This window comes from Vombatus ursinus, unplaced genomic scaffold (assembly GCF_900497805.2).
Source record: "Vombatus ursinus unplaced genomic scaffold, bare-nosed wombat genome assembly UNPS02001419.1, whole genome shotgun sequence".
NCBI lineage: Eukaryota > Metazoa > Chordata > Mammalia > Diprotodontia > Vombatidae > Vombatus > Vombatus ursinus.
This window is the reverse complement of record NW_020941197.1, coordinates 2788789-2808442: the sequence shown is the minus strand read 5'-3', so window position 1 is coordinate 2808442 and position 19654 is coordinate 2788789. Positions and strand designations below refer to the sequence as shown.

General features: G+C 35.6%; 1 protein-coding gene across 4 annotated transcripts in view; it reads left to right on the top strand.

Annotated features, from left to right (window-relative positions):
- The window catches only part of CNKSR2 (connector enhancer of kinase suppressor of Ras 2), a 334822-nt gene that overhangs the window by 194505 nt on the left and 120663 nt on the right, over nt 1-19654 (top strand). For all 4 annotated transcript variants that reach the window (XM_027868521.1, XM_027868512.1, XM_027868505.1 and 1 more), the window contains 2 exons: nt 3316-3449; nt 14841-15052. In XM_027868521.1, the coding sequence (XP_027724322.1) occupies nt 3316-3449; nt 14841-15052 (346 nt within the window). The remainder of the gene's footprint in view (nt 1-3315; nt 3450-14840; nt 15053-19654) is intronic.

Here is a 19654-nt window from a genome sequence, read left to right as displayed (position 1 = left end):
AAGAATTATGTATTTCTACATGGAAAACTAGTTCAATTTATTTGAGTGAATTAGTTAATTCAGTGAAATAACTGGTCAGTTTAGTCAAACAAGTGAATTGACTCACTTTTCCCCATTGTTTTAATGAATTAATTCAGAAAATTGGACCTCGAGGTCAATTCAGTCAGAATAGTCAAAGCAATGGTTCATATAGGAATTATTGGAATTCTTAACATAAAAATTCACAGACAACATTGAGTGATGGGATTAGCAAGTAATATTTACAGCAATATGACAAAGCACACATTAAAATAATAATTCATATAAACTATAATTTTGTACATGTTGGCAAAAAAATAATGCTTTAATATCTTGGGATGACAATACTATGTTCACTTGGTAGTAATCTAATGAGAGCCATTATTTCTCTGTTACTCTCTCTTACACCTCATCTAGGTGTTTTAGAATCTTTCACACATGTAAATCTCTAAACCTCTTAAGCTTTTAGACTACCATCTATAAATGATGAAAAAAAAGTTACACTAGGTGACCCAGCAAGGAAACCCTTGCATTAAAGGGGAATGGAGGTGGGAAATAAGGTCATAGAAAGTTAAAATTCTTAGATTTAGCTTTGAAATTAATTACTCTCAATATCCTACACATTTTATTTTTTTTCGATTATCAAGTATTTGTTTTCTTGCTCCCACCTTCTTCCCACCCCTTGAAAAGAAAGGAAGGGGAAAAAAGGAAGGAAGTGGAGAGGGAGGGAGGGAAAGAGAGAGAGTGACAGAGACAGACACAGAGATAAAGACAGAGATGGAGAGAGAGATAGAGAGAGAGAGAGAAAGGAAGGAAGGAAGGAAGGAAGGAAGGAAGGAAGGAAGGAAGGAAGGAAGGAAGGAAGAACCTTGTATCACCTAAGCACAGTATGTAAAACAAATTCCCACATTGGTCACATACAAAAAAGAATAATTATTTTCCCCATATACTTCTTTCTCAATCAGATTCCATTTTAATTTTGTGTTTCAAGATCTCTATGATATATAAGTAAGGTAAAATCTGACTTGTTCCATCCTATAGATTTGAAATAAGAGTATTAGAAAAAGTTAGAGAACTTAGGTCTCATTTTGGACACCTTGAGGAAGCATTATCTCATAGTATCCTATTCCATAATGTGGTGAATACTACCCCCATATCCACTAAAGTGCTAAAAACAATATTGTTTCTTCTACATGATGAGTTAATATTACATCCACTTTTGATTTGAATGTGGATATGGACTTGGGGTATTAAAAGTTACCAGTTATTGGTTTTTTCTTGATGCAACTTCTCTTGGTAAATGTGAAAGCAGTTATGAAACCATAGTCATTTTGCTGTGAACTGTTCTTTGAGATATTTAGTATGAACTGCATGCCCATTCTTTGAGATTCCTGAAGTTAGAATTCCCCAGGCCTATATGATAGTGGCATGACTTGGCACTTTCAATTTGAATGTAGCATCTTTTATCAGGTAAACTTGGATATTTAGATGACTTTTACAACTGCACATTACACCTTGTCCAAAATTCACATGATCTCACTTGAAGCACTTGTGGAAATCTTAGAATTTCTTTCACGCAGAATCCTGTTTTCATCAAATTCTGCCCATTTGAAAGATAAAAACTGCCTTCACTGTACACATGAATGTACCATAATTTCTATTATTCCTCTGCCTAGATTTTAATGAATGGTGTTTTGCATTTGATCCACAGATATATTGTATAGCCAATTAAAAGGTGAGAGAGAGAGAGAGAGAAGAGAGAGAGAGAGAGAGAGAGAGAGAGAGAGAGAGAGAGAGAGAGAGAGAGAGAGAGAGAGAGAGAGAGAGATTGAGAGAGAGAATGAGAATTTTACTTTTATTCTTTCTGGGTATTTTTTTCCTTTATAACCATTCCACATAGATCAAAGCTTCATCCTCTATTCATCAGAATTTGTGATTTCAGACTCCTCTTCAGACAGGCCATGTAATGGAAAATGATAGAACCATAAACCAAATCATGAAATAGGGAGACTGCCTAGTGAATAAATGAATATCACATTTCACTTTGCAGTTGTGCCTAGTTATTTAAATGTCTCTATGTTAAAGGAACATATTAAAGGAACAGAAGTGAAAATCTCTACAGTAATTGTGAAAAATAGTTTTCATCTAGACTGAAGTAAGAGCAAAGTGGCAGTTGGCTTTGTAATCGTAAGTTTTGTGGTTTTGTTGCACTATTATTTTACAAATATTTATTATAAAATTCAGGTAGCCAGGGCAGTTAACAACAGACAGTGTATGTGCAACTACTTTGGTTTGAAATATTATTTTACAGGTGTTTAGGGTAACGGTAGATTTACTAACCATTGCTACAATCTCAAAAATGAGTAGTATGTTAATAAGTTTCTCTACAGATTGCTTTCTTGAATCACAGATTCATGTTTTCACCTACTTAACAGTCCTTCTGGGAAGTCAAGAATCATGAGCACTGTTAACTTACCTAACAATATCTTGATGAATTACTCCTTAAGGTCATACAAACTTTCCCTTTACTTTATATAACAGACTGACTCTTTTAATGCTGTGATGCAGACAAGGAGAGAGAGATTCTTGGAAATGAAGATAATTCTGTCTAGACTATGTGAAACGGTGATAAACGTACCTTCTCTGGGAGATGAGTGATATATATCACACTGATGCCATAACTTCAAAGCCATACCATGAATTGACCTTGAATGATAACAACTAAGGAATAAAGACCGATTTTCCCAGCCTCACTACCAATAATCTTTGTAGTATTTTCCAATAATTTATTTGATCATCAGCATTTGATCTAACTACAGGCTATAGTGGTTTGTCTCTTGAAAACACAGAAATGCAACACTTTTTATGATTCATTAATCCTCATGTGAATGAGCTTAATATATATATATATATATATACATTAATTTCTTCTCTTCCCAAAGGGTAGAAAGTAGAAGTCCCAATTACTTACCACTTGCTATAGAATAATGAAATATTATATGTTGTCACTACCTTCTAAATACTCAGTCCCATTCTGATACCAGAGGAAGAATAAAAGAAGGAAACTCCATTTCTGTGAATTTAAGAGTTCCAAAGAATTTGTGTAACCTAAAATGAATCTTTTTTCAGTCAATTCAGAAGCATAAAAATAACAATTTCTCTTTTCTCTTTGTGAATGCCAAACTAATTTTCTGTTTAAAAGTACACAGTAGATGATATTTAAATTATAACCATGTTGTTGTTGTTGTTGTGTGTTGTTGTTGTGTGTGTATGTATTTTCTTTTTCATTTTAACCAGCCTCTTATACCTAGAAGTCCCACAAGCAGTGTTGCCACGCCTTCCAGCACCATCAGCACACCCACTAAAAGGGACAGCTCTGCTCTTCAGGACCTCTACATACCCCCTCCTCCAGCAGAACCCTACATCCCCAGGTATAGCACTGAGATACTGTGCTTTAGTATGCAGCCTCTGACTCACATCAGCCACATAGGAAGGAACAAGCATGAGTCTTTGCTAGAATTTGCTAGGATTCTTTCCCTTAAATGCTTTCCTCCCATCAGAACAATATAAAAAGATTCTAGAACATTCCTGCACCCCACTCACAATATTGACATGTATCTATGATAAATAATAATAATAATCCAAGCTCCATGGCCAGAATGCTCCAGACTCCTAAATTATTTTGAAGGCTTTTTTTAAAAAATGTTATAGAGAAGATTTATAATCTCATGTATATTTATGGAAGAGAGGCTGTGGAACATAGGCATTTGCATTTTCTAGCCTTTATACATCTAAAATTTCTATTGCCTTTTGATAGGTAGAAAAACTTAAATAAAGTGAGTTTAGAGCACAATTGCATTGATTTTTGAATGTATTTTCTAAACTGACAGGTCTTTCCTCCATTTCACTTCCAGACTCCTGCTTGAAATTCCTGACATGTCTGGAAGAGTGTAGCTTTTCTGCTGTGATTCATTCTGTCCTGAAGCATTCTGATATTCAACCTGGTGGAATGCTGCAGTGCAGAAAACACAGGGAAGGCTTAACACTGAATGGGAATAATTGACAGCAGTTGCAAGAATTTGCTTCCATTTTTTTTAAAATTAACTGTATAGCACCTCAAAAACTCAATCAGGCAATGATTTCAAATCTTTTTTTTTTAAATGGCAAATCTAATACTTAACGTTTCCAGCATATATGAGTTGACATGTCATATGGTAAATTAAGTCTCTGTATTCTTTGACTTGTTATACCTGGATATATCAGGGATATTTGATGTGTGTATGTGTTAATAGTACATTCTATAAGTGACTATATTTAATATTTTGGTATTACATTGCTAAATTCAGTAGACATCAATTATTATAATTGTCCCTTTGAATTCACCTAATTTTGAGACTCTAGTACATCTGGAACATATTCTAATTTTTTATTTGTAAGATTAAACATGGGCATCAGTGACTTGGGAATTTAACACTATTGACTAGACTCAATAACTTTCTTTACGAAATCACTGAATATCAGCATGGGAAGAGACCTTGGTGGCTATTTTATTAAGTCACACTTATTCAATTATCACCTATACATCCTCCCCAAATGATCATGTAGACTTCCCTTGAAAATTTCCATTAAAATATAAGCCATTACCTCATGAGTCAGCCTATTCCACTTTTGGATAGCTCTGATTGTTAGAAAGTTTTTCCTTATATCTAGCCCAAATTTACCTCTCTGTACCTTCTACTCATGGATCCTAATTTTGCCCTATGTGGCCAATCAAAATAAGGCAAATATCTCTTCCACAATGTAACATTACAAATATTATAAGATAGTTATCTGTCTCCCCACCCCTTTGTGTTTTCTCTTCTTCTAACAAAATATTCCTAAGTCCCAATACCCAACTTTCACATATCATGGTCTTTGGTCCCATAACTATGCTGGTTACTCTTGCTTGTCAATATCTTTCTTTAAATGTGTCACCCAAAATTGAACATTACAGTAGTGACCTGATTTGGGACTATGCTTTCCTATATCCTGGACACTGATTTTCTTAATGCAATCTTAAATTACTTTAGCATTTTTGCTATTATGTCTCACTGTTAACTCAAATTGAGGCAGGGGAACAATTACAGGATCTTTTTCATATGGACCATAATCATGTGAACTAAGTTTTTACCTAAATGTAGAACTTAATGTTTACCTATGCTTATTATGTTTGATCCATTCTATCCTATCAAAGTCTTTTATTTTTGCTCCTGATTGTCATAGAAAGAGCCAGTTTTACTCTACCAGTTTCCTATCATCTATGTATTAATTAAGCATAACTTCAGCCAGGTCAACGATAGAAATGTTAAATAATACAACAGCAAGGACAAATTCCTGGGAAACTCTAAAATGATTTTCCTTCAATGTTGACAATGAACCATTAATGGTTATTCTCTGGGTTCAGTCATTCAACCATTTTTGAATCTACACAACTGTGTCATTATCTAGTCCACATCTCTCCATCCTGTCCAAAAGGATAACATGAAACACTTTGTTGGGTACTTTGCTGAAATCTAGGTAATCTTTATACAACATTCTTCTGATTTATAGTCAAGTAACCTGTCCACAAAGAAGTTGTCTGGCATGACCTTTTCATGATAAAGCTACACTGACTCTTAGTAATTATCATTTCCCTTTATCAATATTTAGAGGTCATCAATTTAATGTGTTTACAATTCTTTGAGTGATCAAAGTCAAATCCATTGTATGGAGCTTGGAGAATCTGTTAGCTTCCCTTTTTTCTCCTGAAAATCAGGAGTTTGCCTTCTTAGATGTCATGGTACTTCTTCCATCCTCTAGGATCTTTCAGAAATCATTGACAGTAACCTAACAATGATTCTCCCAGTTATTTTGGTTCCCCAGGATGTAGTTCTAGAATGGAGTAGAACTCATCACTAACAACCAGGTGGCTTCATCTTCCTACTAACACCATTTTTGTTCTGTTCTTTCCAATCCAAATGAGATCTAAATTATTGTGGCTTCTCTTTGTCCATTATCAACCACCCACTAATCAGTAGCTCTATTCCTTCTTCAGTTTTCCTTTTCTTATAACTAACTTAATAACTTAATAAAAATAACCTTCACATCTAACTTAATAAAGCCTCCTTTTTTGTCCAAAGCACCCTTCATCAAACTCACCTCATGCTAAATGTTAGCATTTCTTATTCTTACAGGACAATGCCACACTTTTTTTTTATCCATCCATTGCTATGTTGGCCAATGAATTTCATCTGTTTTCATGGTGATCTTTTTCAACTGCTCTCCCTTTTCTTTCTAATCAGAATTGTTTTTGTTTTTATCTTCAGAATTTCTTTTTTTTATTTTTAATAAGTGTTTTCAAAACTTTGGGTTACAAATTTTCTCCCTTCCTCCCTCCCCACCCACCCTCATTGAAAAGTCAAGCATCTCAATACAGGTTATAGATGTGCAGTCATGCAAAACACTTCCATAGTAGTCCTGTTGTGAAAAACTAAGTATATTTCCCTTCATCCCATCCTAACCCCCATTTATTCTATTCTCTCTTTTGACCCTGTCCCTCCTCGGAAGTGTTTACTTTTGATTATCCCCTCCTCCAATATGCCCTCCCCTCTGTTGACCCCCTGCTTTCTTGTCCCCTTCTCCCCTTATTTTCCTGTAGGGTAAGATAGATTTCCATACCCCATTGTGTATGTTATTCCCTCCTTAAGCCAAATCCTATGGGAATAAGATTCAATAATTCCCTCTCACCTTCCCCCATTTCCCCTCCACTGTAAAAGCCTTTTCTTGTCTGTTTCATGTGAGATATTTTACCTCATTCTACTTCTCCCTTTCTCCTTCTCCCAGTATAATCCTCTCTCACCCCTTAATTTTATTTTCCAGATATCACCCCTTCATCTTCAACTCGCCCTGTGCCCTCTATCTATCTATCTATACTTACATATAATTTTTGCCTCCCACTACCCTAATACTGAGAAAGGACTCATGAGTTACAAATATCATCTTTCCCTGCAGGAATGTAAACAGTTCAACCTTAATAAGTCTCTTATGATTTCTCTTTCCTGTATACCTCTTCCATGTTTCACTTGAGTCTTATATTTGAAGGTCAAATTTTCTATTCAGCTCTGTTCTTTTCCACAGGAATGCTTGAAACTCCCCTATTTCATTGAATGACCATTTTTCATCCCAAAGGATTATACTTAGTTTTGCTGGGTAGGTGATTCTAGGTTGTAGTCCTATCTCCTTTGCCCTTCAGAATATCATACTCTATGCCCTCCAGACCCTTAATGTAGAAGCTGCTAAATCTTGTGTTATCCTGATTGTGTTTCCACAATACTTGAATTGTTTCCTTCTGGTTGCTTGCAATATTTTCTCCTTGACCTGGGGATTCTGGAATTTGACTACAATATTCCTAGGAGTTTTCCTTTGGGGATCTCTTTCAGGAGGTGATCGGTGGATTCTTTCAATTTCTGTTTTGCCCTCTGGTTCTAAAATATCAGGGCAGTTTTCCTTGATAATTTCTTGAAAGATGATGTCTAGGCCCTTTTTTTGATCATGGCTTTCAGATAGTCCAATAATTTTTAAGTTCTCTCTCCTGGATCTATTTTCCAGGTCAGTTGTTTTTCCAATGAGATATTTCACATTTTCTTCTATTTTTTCATTCCTTTTGATTAGTGTTACAGTGCCTTGATTTCTCAAATTGTCCCTATCTTCCAATTTCTCCATTCTAATTTTTAAGGAAGTATTTTCTTCAGTAAGCTTTTGGACTTCCTTTTCGATTTGGCCAATTTTGCTTTTTAGGACATTCTTCTCCTCATTGGCTTTTTGGACCTCTTTTGCCATTTGGGTTAGGCTATTTTTCAAGGTGTTATTTTCTTCAGTATTTTTTGAGTGTCCTTTAGCATCACTCTCAGTTTTTCCTCTACTTCTCTTACTTGCTTCTCAAAATCCTTTTTGAACTCTTTCATGGCCTGAGACCAATTCATATTTTTCTTGGAGGCTTTGGATGTAGGAACATTGGCTTTGTTGTCTTCTTCTGGTTGTATGTTTTGATCTTCTTTGTCACCAAAGTCAGATAATATAGTCTGACTCTTTTTGCACTGCTTGCTCATGATCTCAGCCAATTACTTGAGTTATAAACTCTTTGTTAAGGTAGGAGTCCATTTCCAGTGTGGAGAATGTACTGTCCCAAGCTTTGGGGATTTTGTGCAGCTGTTTTCAGAGATACTTCTAGGGACCTGTAAATTTTCAGTTCTTCGGGTGCTATGATCAAGGGTGAGGTGTTTACTTCTTTCCTGGCCTGTGCTCTGGTCTATGAGTACTCTTTTCTGTCTTGGAACTGTGAGGAGGGTTTCCTCTCCACAGCCACTACAAGCTCCACCATACCAGCGCTCCTCCTCATCCCAGGACCGCCACCCAGAACTGTGACCCAGATCCAAGCACGGGCAAAGCAAGAGATTCCTGCCTCAGCATAGGCAAAAAGATCCCTGAAATCCCCCTCTGATCAGCCACTCAATTCCCCCTCAGTCTGTAGGCCTGAAGCTCAGGAGGCAACCACGGCCCATGCTCGGGACTTGCGGTTGAGACTTAGCTTCTCTCTCACCGAAGTCATAGACTTTTCCCACTGACCTTCCAAGGTGTCTTTGGAGTTCATGGGTTGAGAAGTCTGGAAACCACCACAGCTGCCTGCGATTCAGTCTCTGAGGCCTGATCCAGGTTCACTGTGCCCATGCCAAACTGCATTCCTCTCACTGCCCCGCACAACATACCTTTCTGATCAACTATCCAAGCTGTCTTTGGCTGGAAATTTGTTTCACTCTGTCTTTTTGTGGGTTTTGCTGCTTTAGAATTTGTTTAGAGTCATTTTTTATAGGTATTTGGAGGAGTTTGGGGGAGAGCTCAAGCAAATCACTGCTTTTACTCCGCCATCTTGGATCTGCCCCTCCATCTTTAGAATTTCTTGAACATCATATTCTTCTGTAGAAGACTTCCTCTATAGAATTTTAGTCTGTAAGATACCAAGTATCCTTCCTCAGAAACCTTTTAAATTTGATGTCCAAAAACTGAGGTACATATTAGACTCTTCTTAACTTTCTTTTACTCTCTCCTGAATTCCAAAATGGAGATGTCACTCTAAAGTTCTCATCTTTTCTGCTTCAGCAACCAGTTTCTCCTCGCCAGTAAGTTCAAGTTTGGAATAAAATTTCCCCTTGTTATTTTGTCCATCTTTGAAAGGATAAAACTATCATTGAAGCAGGCTAAGAATCTATTCATTATTCTACTTTTGATGGAGAAGAGCTCCAAATGTCCAGATCATCAGTATCCCTCATCATTACTATATAATGTCTCCATTCTAGACTTGTATTCTGTTTTCTGAAGTAAGTGTGTGTGTGAGTGTATGTTTCTTTTCGGCCAAAGGAATTGTAAGATGTTATAATGACAGTATTACTTTTTTTTCTTCCACTGATTGTTACTTTTTCTCCCATACTTCCTCCTTCAGATTCATGTATTCCCTCACATGAGCATAGCTTCCTAAGGTACAACACTATTCCGCAAGTACCATCTCTTTATTTATTCTGTTCTTCAATAAATTATAGCCTTCTAGTGTCACATTCTAGGACTAAGTTCTATCTAGCCATGTCTTAGTGGTGACAAATTTACTTCCTTGCATTTGGATCTTTGAGTTTACATCATTTATTATCCACACTTTGGGAATTTTCACATAAACATCCAAAGTCATAGGTACTTTCCTGGCTCCTATTTTGAATTTCTTTCTTCTTTTAATTTGTAACCATCTCTACTATCATTCTTCCAAATAGTGTAGTGGTTTCTCACTATGGTATCTAATACCTTGGCAACTACACATGCTCAGTTTTGTTGTTTTTTTCTGTTTTCTCCCTTGAATAAAGATTTGCAAAATTCCATACAAATATATATATGGGATTTTGCAAATATATATAGAGAGATGTACATATATATACACATATATATGTATACATATACATACACATACACACACACACACACATATATATATATATATACACACACACATACAGCTTTTGCCAGCCCAAGGTAAGTACATTCCATTCCGAGCTAAAAGCCTATCATTTCTGTATTTTGGTACTTAAATAAATAATTTCAAGTTGAAGTCAAGTACACATGAATATTTATACCTATTTGAAACATTAATTTCATTTATTATTTCATGAAAAGGCATTAGATGTTGTAAAACATTGTACAGTAAGGAATAATGTTGTGATTCAAATATGAAGTGCATTATCTTTTTTTGATTGTTTTACTTAGTTTTAACCAAAACTAGGAATGACAATTTACAGAGTCCCTATTCTCCAGATGAATAATTCTAAGGAATTAAGTAATCAGGACTAAATAAAGCAAATCTGTGTAAAAAAAAGTCAATCCCTTTCTAATGTGACAGAATTTTTTCTTATTTTGCCCCCTTCGTCCCAAGTAACAATAAAATGGGCTTTCTGTATACTCCTTTATTAAACAGGAGATATTTCTAACCCATTAAAACATAAGTTGATACTGCTAGATTGTATTGAGGTGATGAAGCTATGAATGAGAATGAGATAGTATTCATAGTGAGAGTACAGTGAGAGGTAGCACTCATGAAAAATATCAAGAACTAGCCAGGGTGATCACATGGATCATATGGATCCATACATTAGTAGAATTGCTTAAAGTTATATACTTCTCTCCAACATGGAGATTCACCCTCTTTGATAAGATATAAAGGGTTTTTTTAATTCAATTTTAAAGGAAATTAAAGTTATCATAGCCCTTGAATAAAAATGAATTGGAGAAATACATTTGTAGTCAAGGTTAGGTGAAATCATTTTGGTGTAACTGCTGTGCTTCTAACATTTATCTCAGGAAAAGATGATAAGTACATGTGTGTTGTTCTTGTTTATCTTAAATGGCAAACATTTGACTCATTCATGATGAACTGGATTATAAAGCATATTTCTAGAATCATAAAATGCAATTTTCCCATTCTGTTTATACTTTATGTCTACATGCAAATTCATGTAAATATAAAAATATAATGCATGACTTTGGTCATTGCCAAATTCCTCATTCATGGTACCACTTGAAACATGCACGATTCATATTTGGACAGCTGTGAATTTAATTACTGTTGTCTTATTTCTTCTGTTTCTGTGGTTAAATGATGAAGAAGTAGAGCTAGAATACTGTTGTCACTAATGCATTAAAAGGGTGAAGATCGAGTGAGAGAGGGAGAGAGAGAAAGAGAGAGTAACTGAAGTACTATTGTCATCATGGTTTGCTCTAGACCAGCTGGACAGAAGTGTCCAGAAAACAAAGAAAAAGCCTGCAATTTAATTGACAGTTAAGGTTCCCTGACGATCTGAGCCTCTTCCTGTTTTACTTTTTTTGTAGTTTTTCCACTCTCCTTGAATCAATTTATGATGAACCATCTCAAGATGGAAACAACCATGGTTCATGGTCTTCCTTCTTATTAGACAGGTAGTAGATCATAATTATTTGATTTCTTCCACATAATGTGGCTATAGAATTAAAATGTTGTGAGTTAGCTATAACATACCTTTCAGTTCCATTTGATTCAACTGTGCATGTAGGGATGTTAAAGTCTGAATCATAGAATCTAAGAGTGAGAAGGGACCTAAAAGGTCATCTAATCCTGCCTGACCCCAAATTGTAGAGGGGGAATTCTACCACCCTTTTCAGTACCCCTCCCCAAATTGTCATATAGTCAATCTCTTTTCAAAAACCTCCGATGATGAGACCTCATCATAGACCATTCCATAGACTTCTCTGATTGTTAAGAAGTTCTTCTCTATATTTAATTAAATCTTCCTGAATCCTTTATATCCCTTGGAATCCAGAAGAATGAGTCTAACCATTTTTGCACGTGAAAATCTTTCAAATATATGAAATAGCATACCTTCCCTAAGTCTACTTTTCTGTTAAGCTAGATAATCCCATTTCCTTCAGCTGATCCTTGTATTTCATGGTTTCAAATTCCTTCTTTATCATAGTCATCCTTCTCTGAATCAATCCCACCTTTTTAAAATAATTCATATAAAAGTGATAATCAAAATTGAATGTGATACTCAAGATGTGGTATGACCAGGGAAAATTACAGTGGGACCATCACTTCTCTTGCTATTGAAATTAGACTTTTATTATTAACATAAACTACAATCACATTAGCTTTCATGGCTGCCATACAGATAAACAACCTTTATAGGACTTGCAAGCCACTATAATCTCCAGGTCACTTTCACTTGAACTCTTGTCTAGCTGCTTCAACTCCACACTGGTTACTAGTGCAATTGAGTCCTTGAGTCACGTAGTGAAATTTATATGCTCATCTGTAGATAAGCAAATGCTTGAATCTAGAGAATTTTTTTATGAGCACTTAAAGTCAGTTGAAACATCAGTACTTTCTAAATGAGAGCTATGTGGAAGATTCATATCAGTTTACCCAAGATTCATGATAAGGAAAATAGATAAAACAATTATCTGTGCTTTTTGACACTTCTGGATTCATGAACTTTTCTTGATTAATCTGAAAGACCTAAGAAGGCAGAGCAAATTCCCATTTATTGAAAATAATGGGTCACAGCTGTAGTGGACCTGAATGGTGCCAACAAGTTTTTTTCTTCCCAAATCTGGGCAGTATTGATATGTATTAGGCCAGTAGACCTCCCTAACTACATAACTGAAGATTTCTGCAATCTTGATGTGGCCTCGGATTTGAGCATTGAAGCAAACTTCCTATCTATGTAGTATAATAAGAATTAATTTAAACAGCTGATTTCAACAACTTCTTTTTACCATTCAAAATGTATTTAGACTTGTGTTTTTACCTCTCAAACTTTATAATATGAAATGTCACCATCTCATCCTTGCGTCATTCACTCATGGCAATGTTTGGGATTCATTACATGAAGAATCATGGAGATTCTTGGACATAATGTTGGACAAGAAACAAATCTATAATCCATATGTCCCTAAAATTATACCTCTCTGCTATTTTTATCTATTGTCTCTTGTTCTAACTACTGGAATAAAGTACCACAAATATTATCCATCTTCTATGTAATATTCCCTCAAATACTAGAAGACAACTATCGTATTACCTTCCTACCACTATCCATACCCCCTGCCAGTCTTCTTTCCTCCACATTAAATATTCTTAGTTCATTTAGCTAATGCATAGTTTCAAGTCCCCTCACCATCTTCCTCACCCTTTTCTGGATGTATTTCATTTTGTCAATGTACTCCCTAAAATGTGGCATCCAGAACTTAATACAATGCTACAAATGTGGTCTGACCAAGGCCAAGGAGATGAAGATAGTTAGCCCCTCTCATTCTGGACACTATGCCTTTTTTTTATGTATCCTAGAATAGCATCAAAATTTTGGCTACCACATTACACTATTGGCTTCTATTGAGTTTATAATCCACCAAAGCCCCAAAGTCTTTTTATGTTAATTATTATCCCATCTCTAGGTCCCATATCCTGTACTCATGATTTTTCAAACCCATTAGGACTTTATCCCTATTAAATTTCATCTTATCATCTTCCACTCATCTATTGAGATCTTTCAGCATTCTGATTCTGTCATTCACCACATTAATTATCCTTCTCAGCTTCATGCCATCTACTAATTTGATAAACATGTCACTTCTACCTTCACCTAAGACAATGATAAAAGTATAGAATAGGAGAGGGCTAATAACAGAATTCTACACTGTTCTTCTGGTGTCTTTCCTCTAAGCTGACAACAAAACAATCTTTTTCATTCAATTAGTTTCAAATCTACCTAACAGTACTATCATCCAGTTTGTATCTACCCATCTTGTCCACAAGGAAAAATGAGATTCTTAATCAAATGGCTTCCTGAAATCCATGTCTATATCATTCCTCTAATATGCTTTCTAATTGCCCCGTCAGGAAAAGATAAGGAGGTTATTTGACTCAATGTGATGAATATTTCCCTTTCAAAATGCTTCACAAGTCATCACTTTGAAAATATATTCTAGAACTCTACCAGAAATCAAATCTTCCTAAATCAACCAACTGAAACTTGGAATAAAACCCCTTCTTCCCCTTTCAAGAATTGGAATATCTTCCCATTTCCAGTTCTGTGGCCCTTCTCTCACTTTCTACTGTTTTTCAAGTGAGGAAAGACATATTTAAAACTAAAGAAGTTTAGATGGTACCTCATTTAATGATTCTCAAAAATCACATTACCCATCAATATGGTTGTTAATATGCTCCTAGAAATCTCCTTTAAATAAAATAATAGGAATGTAAGTGGGAGTGAATCTGGGTCAGAACTGGCAGAACTATAGCGTTATAGCTAAAGATTTTGAATTTTGCTAGCACTGGTTTTAAAGTTTTTTTTAGTTTCTTGATCATAATAGTGTATTCTTATGTCCTAAAAATGTCACTTGCTATGTATAGAGGAAGATAAAGGAGCATAAGAGCAGGCATAATAAGGTCTGAGTTCTAATTCTAGTTCTATTACCTTCTAACAGAAATTGGAGCAACTTATTTTACCTCTCTAACCTTCAGATTTCTCCACTACAAAATTACTATAATACTTGCCCTACTTACCTAATGGGTTGTTTTGAGTATTAGAGAATGTATATGAAAGGATTCTGAAAATTGTGAAGCACTATAGAAATGAAAGATGTTTTTATTGTTATTTCTCTTTCTCTCTACTCTTTTCACCTTCTTTCTGCTCTTTTCCAAATCTCCTTTTCATTCTCCCTCCTTACCATCCCAGGGATGAAAAAGGAAACCTTCCTTGTGATGATCTCAGTAGGCACCTAGTGGGCAAGCCAGTGCATAAGGGATCCGAATCTCCAAATTCATTTCTTGACCAGGAATATCGGAAGAGATTTAATGTGGTTGAAGAAGATGCTGTTTTATATTGCTATGAATATGATAAAGGAAGATCAAGCAGTCAAGGAAGAAGAGAAAGCACTCCAACTTATGGTAATTTATTCTCTATAAACTTTGGTAGGCATGGTCTAGCTGGCATTCATCTCAGACTCAATGAAAATGTTGACTTTAGGTTTTTGGACAACTTTTGATGAGGTAGATAGCTTATCTGTACATATTTAATTGATCTGTTGTTGATTTTATTTTCTTTTGCCAGACATCATTTCTTCTACCAAGTGAGAAACATGAGCTATAATTGAAATGATGAGCTCATTAATAGTTCCCAAAAATCCATATTTTCCATTAGCAGAAATATGTGTAGTTAGATATATGTTGTTGAATCTAGGATTTTCTCAACATCTTATAGCACTTGATTGTGTCAGGACATCCAAAATTGGAGCAATTTAAGACTTCATCTGTTCTGAATTATTTTTTTTTAAGGAACCCATTAAATGTGCAAAGAGGAATGTAGTTCACACTTTTTGCTTTGTTTTGGAGAAATCAGAGAGCTTAATATTTGTCTTTTATTCATTCATATGAGTATTGAGGACCTATTATGTGCCTGATCTTACACTAAATCCTAGACACATGTCTACTCTTTCATAGGTGTTCCAAGATTTGCTAAAAATTATTGAAATTGAGTTGTGTTTAGAGAAAATGTGTAATCATTAAAATAAGAAATGAGTTGTCCAGTATTTAGAGAAATTCTCACTTCCTTGAGCATTCCTACTCTATGTCCCAAGGATGTTATGGTCCTTTTTTGAGATGCTTGAGAAAAACCTATAACCAACATCCTTCAAATAACACATAACATGTATGACTTTTTTTTCTTAAAACAGAATGACGTGTCACAAAAGATACTTAGAACTGCAAAAAGAAATAGAAGAGCCTATTAAAGATACAGTACATTCTTTGATTTTATACCCTTTTGGGGGCTGCTTAATAAGTAAAAAAACTAAGGAATCTGTGCAAAACTGTGCATAACGGATGAAAAGGAGCAATACTTATATTTTTTTAACTTCTGAAGCCAATATGAGAGGAAACAGATTGAAGTTTTGTGGAATTTGCTAGAGTATAGCTTTGTTTTAGCATTCCCAATTTCAAAATTATTTACTCAAAAAAGAGCTCAGCAGAAATGTTTGTGGGATCAAAACATATTTTGAGCCTGAGATTTTCTTGAAATCTTAGAGCAATGATAATATAATTCATGTATTTATTTTAAATGTGTTAGTAAAGAATTCTATCTACCTGTCAGGGATATGTCTTTTAGACCATTTCCCCCCAAAAATGATTGTATCATGTTCTGTGATGCTATGCTATGTCACTGTCCTAAGAAGAGTCAGGATTTGACATGTACTCTTTAAAAAAAAAACTCACCTCCCTTGTACTGTTTTACCAAAGTTTATAAATCATCTCATAATAGCCATAAATTAAAAATATACAGTTTTAAAATGTGCATTTTAGGCTACTAAAGTTTAAAACTGCACCAAGACGTTTGGGACAACTCACATAATTTTTTTTTCTGACTACAGATCCCAAAGTGAGCAATAGTTACATTTCCCCCCCCCCCCCCCCCGCTCTGAGGAATTCCACCCTTATGGTTCTATATCTCTTTCTCCCTCCACCCACCCCTACCCATATATCTTGCCCCACCCAGTAAGGTTAAACTTCAGTTTGATGTTGGTAGGGGAAGGATCACAAGGTTCAATCCTCTAATGAGTCACCACACTGGAAGCAATGGTTATTGATCCTGTGCAAGGAAGAGATTCTCATGAGTCCATATCCTGACAATAAGTATAAGATTCCTTCCAGATGAAGGCATTGATATTTGCATTCTGACTGTTAGCATTTATTCTCTTTTCTCTTTGTGCCCCTAAAAATCTCTCCAGACCAGGGCTCTAGCCACGCCAGAGGATGCCTAGACCTTCCATAAGAGCTACAGACCTACTTGCAATGAACATTTTCTTCTTGGCTCTGGCTGATAGAAACCTTGGTTTCACCTGAGCAGAGGTTGCTGCTTTTTGCTTTTTGTCTTCAGCATAGACACAATCAGATACCAAGTTCCCCTAAGTTTTCCCAATTGTCCTAATCACAGTAACATTCTATACAGGGTGCCTCAAAGCTATTAAAGCTTTAAAATGCACTAAGACTTTTGGGACTCCCTGTATTATGATTAGCTATGAACATTTAACTATGCAATCATCCTTTATCTTCACTTTCCTGTCCATCTTGAGCCTTTCCTCATTCAATTTGATTATACAACCATTGTTTAAGTAAATGCTAAAATGATACTGTTGTCTGTTGAATCAAAATTCAAAAAAGACATATTGTATCCTAAAGGAGCTTGCATCCTAATGGGAGAGTGAGGAGGAGGGAAGACATATACACAAATGACTGATTAAAAAAAAAGAATGAGATAAATATAAAGGAGAGGCCAAAATTCCAAAGGTCTGAAGACAAATTTCATGAGGAAGAGATCACTATTTATAACAGATGTTCAGGCCAACTTGTGTGTATATAATATTATAATTCTGCTGATTGTAATGATTTGGCCAGTAACATCAAAATCCTTTTGACTTTTCCCCTTTGCTCATTTGACCAGGTTGATGATTTCTGTATTTTCTCCATAATTCCCTTTCTCTCTCCATAGTATAATCTTGAATCACCTGGAATCAATCATTTACTCCTTCTTTACAATTTGCTAGGTTAAGCTCATCCTCTCTCATCCATACTAATTGTTCTCAAAGCTATCCCTACTTGCCAGAGCTACTCTCTTGGCTGAGAGATTAATTTGGGTCAACCCAATGGAAAGTAGTTATGCACAGCATCTTGCGTCCAAGCATAGGTGGGGAATCTGCAGCCTTGAGGCCATATGTTGCCTCAAGGTCACAGGTTCCCCACCCCTGGATAGCCTAACAATTTTTTTCGCTAACCCCCACTTGGCTCACACTCCTGCTAGACCTCACCCAGTCAACAGTGCATTACCTTCAAAACTGAGGGTAAGAGAAATCAAGCTGGTCTTAACATCTTTATCAAGAGACATTTGAAAGACATAAAGTATATACAGAGTCCTCAAAAATCTTGATCCTATACAAGAGGTTGTCTAAAGAGATGGGACTGGGTTTAACTTCAAGCAGGTGCAAAGTCAAGAGGCAAACAGCATGATTCACAAAAAGTTCTACCCAAATTATAACAGCAAATCCTTCTGTCTCATAATAAATCTCAAAATCACAGTATATCTCAGAATCAAATATATACAACAAACAGCTGCATGTCTAAATAAACTAATCAGTAGATATTTTCTTTATTAATATCAATATTTTCCTCCAAGGTCTTTCTTGTGCTAATTTTGATTCACTTTATCATTGTTCACCGAGGCTGCTAGGTTGCACATTAGATCAAGTACTGGGCCTGCCTGGGATCAGGAAGATTCATCTTCCTAAGTTCAAATCTGGTCTTAGACAGTTCTAGCTGTGTGACACTGGGCAAGCCTCTTAACCCTGTTTGCCTCAGTTTCCTCATCTATAAAATGAGCTGGAGAAGGAAATGGTAAATTGCTCCAGTATCTTTGCCAAGAAAACCCCAAATGGGATCATGAAGAGTCAGACAAGACCGAAAAACAACAAACAACAAATCTTTGTTCTTTATATTGAATTTTGAAATTTTTTCCTATGTGTTTCTATTCCTGAAAGGAAACATGGGGAAAGAGCTAGAGAGTCAGCTTCCCAAAACAGGAAGACCTGGGTTCAAGTTTTATTTCTAACATACATTGGCCATTTGATCATAGGCAAGTTACTTAACTCCTTAGTGCCCTAGCCAACTCTAATAAAACTGTAAGTTGCAGAGTAATGCCAGTCTCCATTGGTAGAGAAAGTTTCTTTTACCACTGAAATCACAGATCCAGTTCAAAGGGTTTTTCTCTTTATATTCTCATCAAATATAAGTAATATATTCTTAAAAGTTGTTAGACTGCTGCAACATTATGCCAAGTAACTTTTATGGCAGTTAGGTGGCACATTTGATAGAGTCCTAGGTCTAGAATTGAGAAGACTTGTGTTCTAGTCCAGCTTCAAATACTAATTTGCTGTGCAACCCTAGTAAAGTCACTTAATCTCTAAATTTTCTCAACTGTACATCCCAGGGTTCTTGCAAGGATCAAATGAGATAATATATGTAAATAATTTAGAATAATGCCTGAAACATGATCATTTAATAATTGCTTATATTTGGAAGGGGGAAATCCAATTATACCTGAGCAGCACAATATGAGGGACAAGGTGAAACTCTGGTGGGATCTCAAAATCTTAGTTAATGATTTAACTAGAAATAATATTAAGTGATAGATAAGATATCACCCCTTCATGTCAGAGCACTTAAAACATCAGATGGGCACCATCAAGTAGGTGCCAATGACAGAAAAATCTGGTGTATGTAAAAGTAATGACAAGAAAAGTGCTAAAGAGGACTGCCAAAACTTAATTGTAAGAAAGGCTCCAGAGTGAGGTTTAACTTCATTGTTAACTGTTTTACCCACTTGATTCAGCTAATAATTCAAAATGAAGTCTATCCCTGCTTCCCCTTTACTCTGCTATTCACAACCAGTCTTTCATGGGATATGATGAATTGAAGAGGCAGTATAATACAGTGACTTAAAAT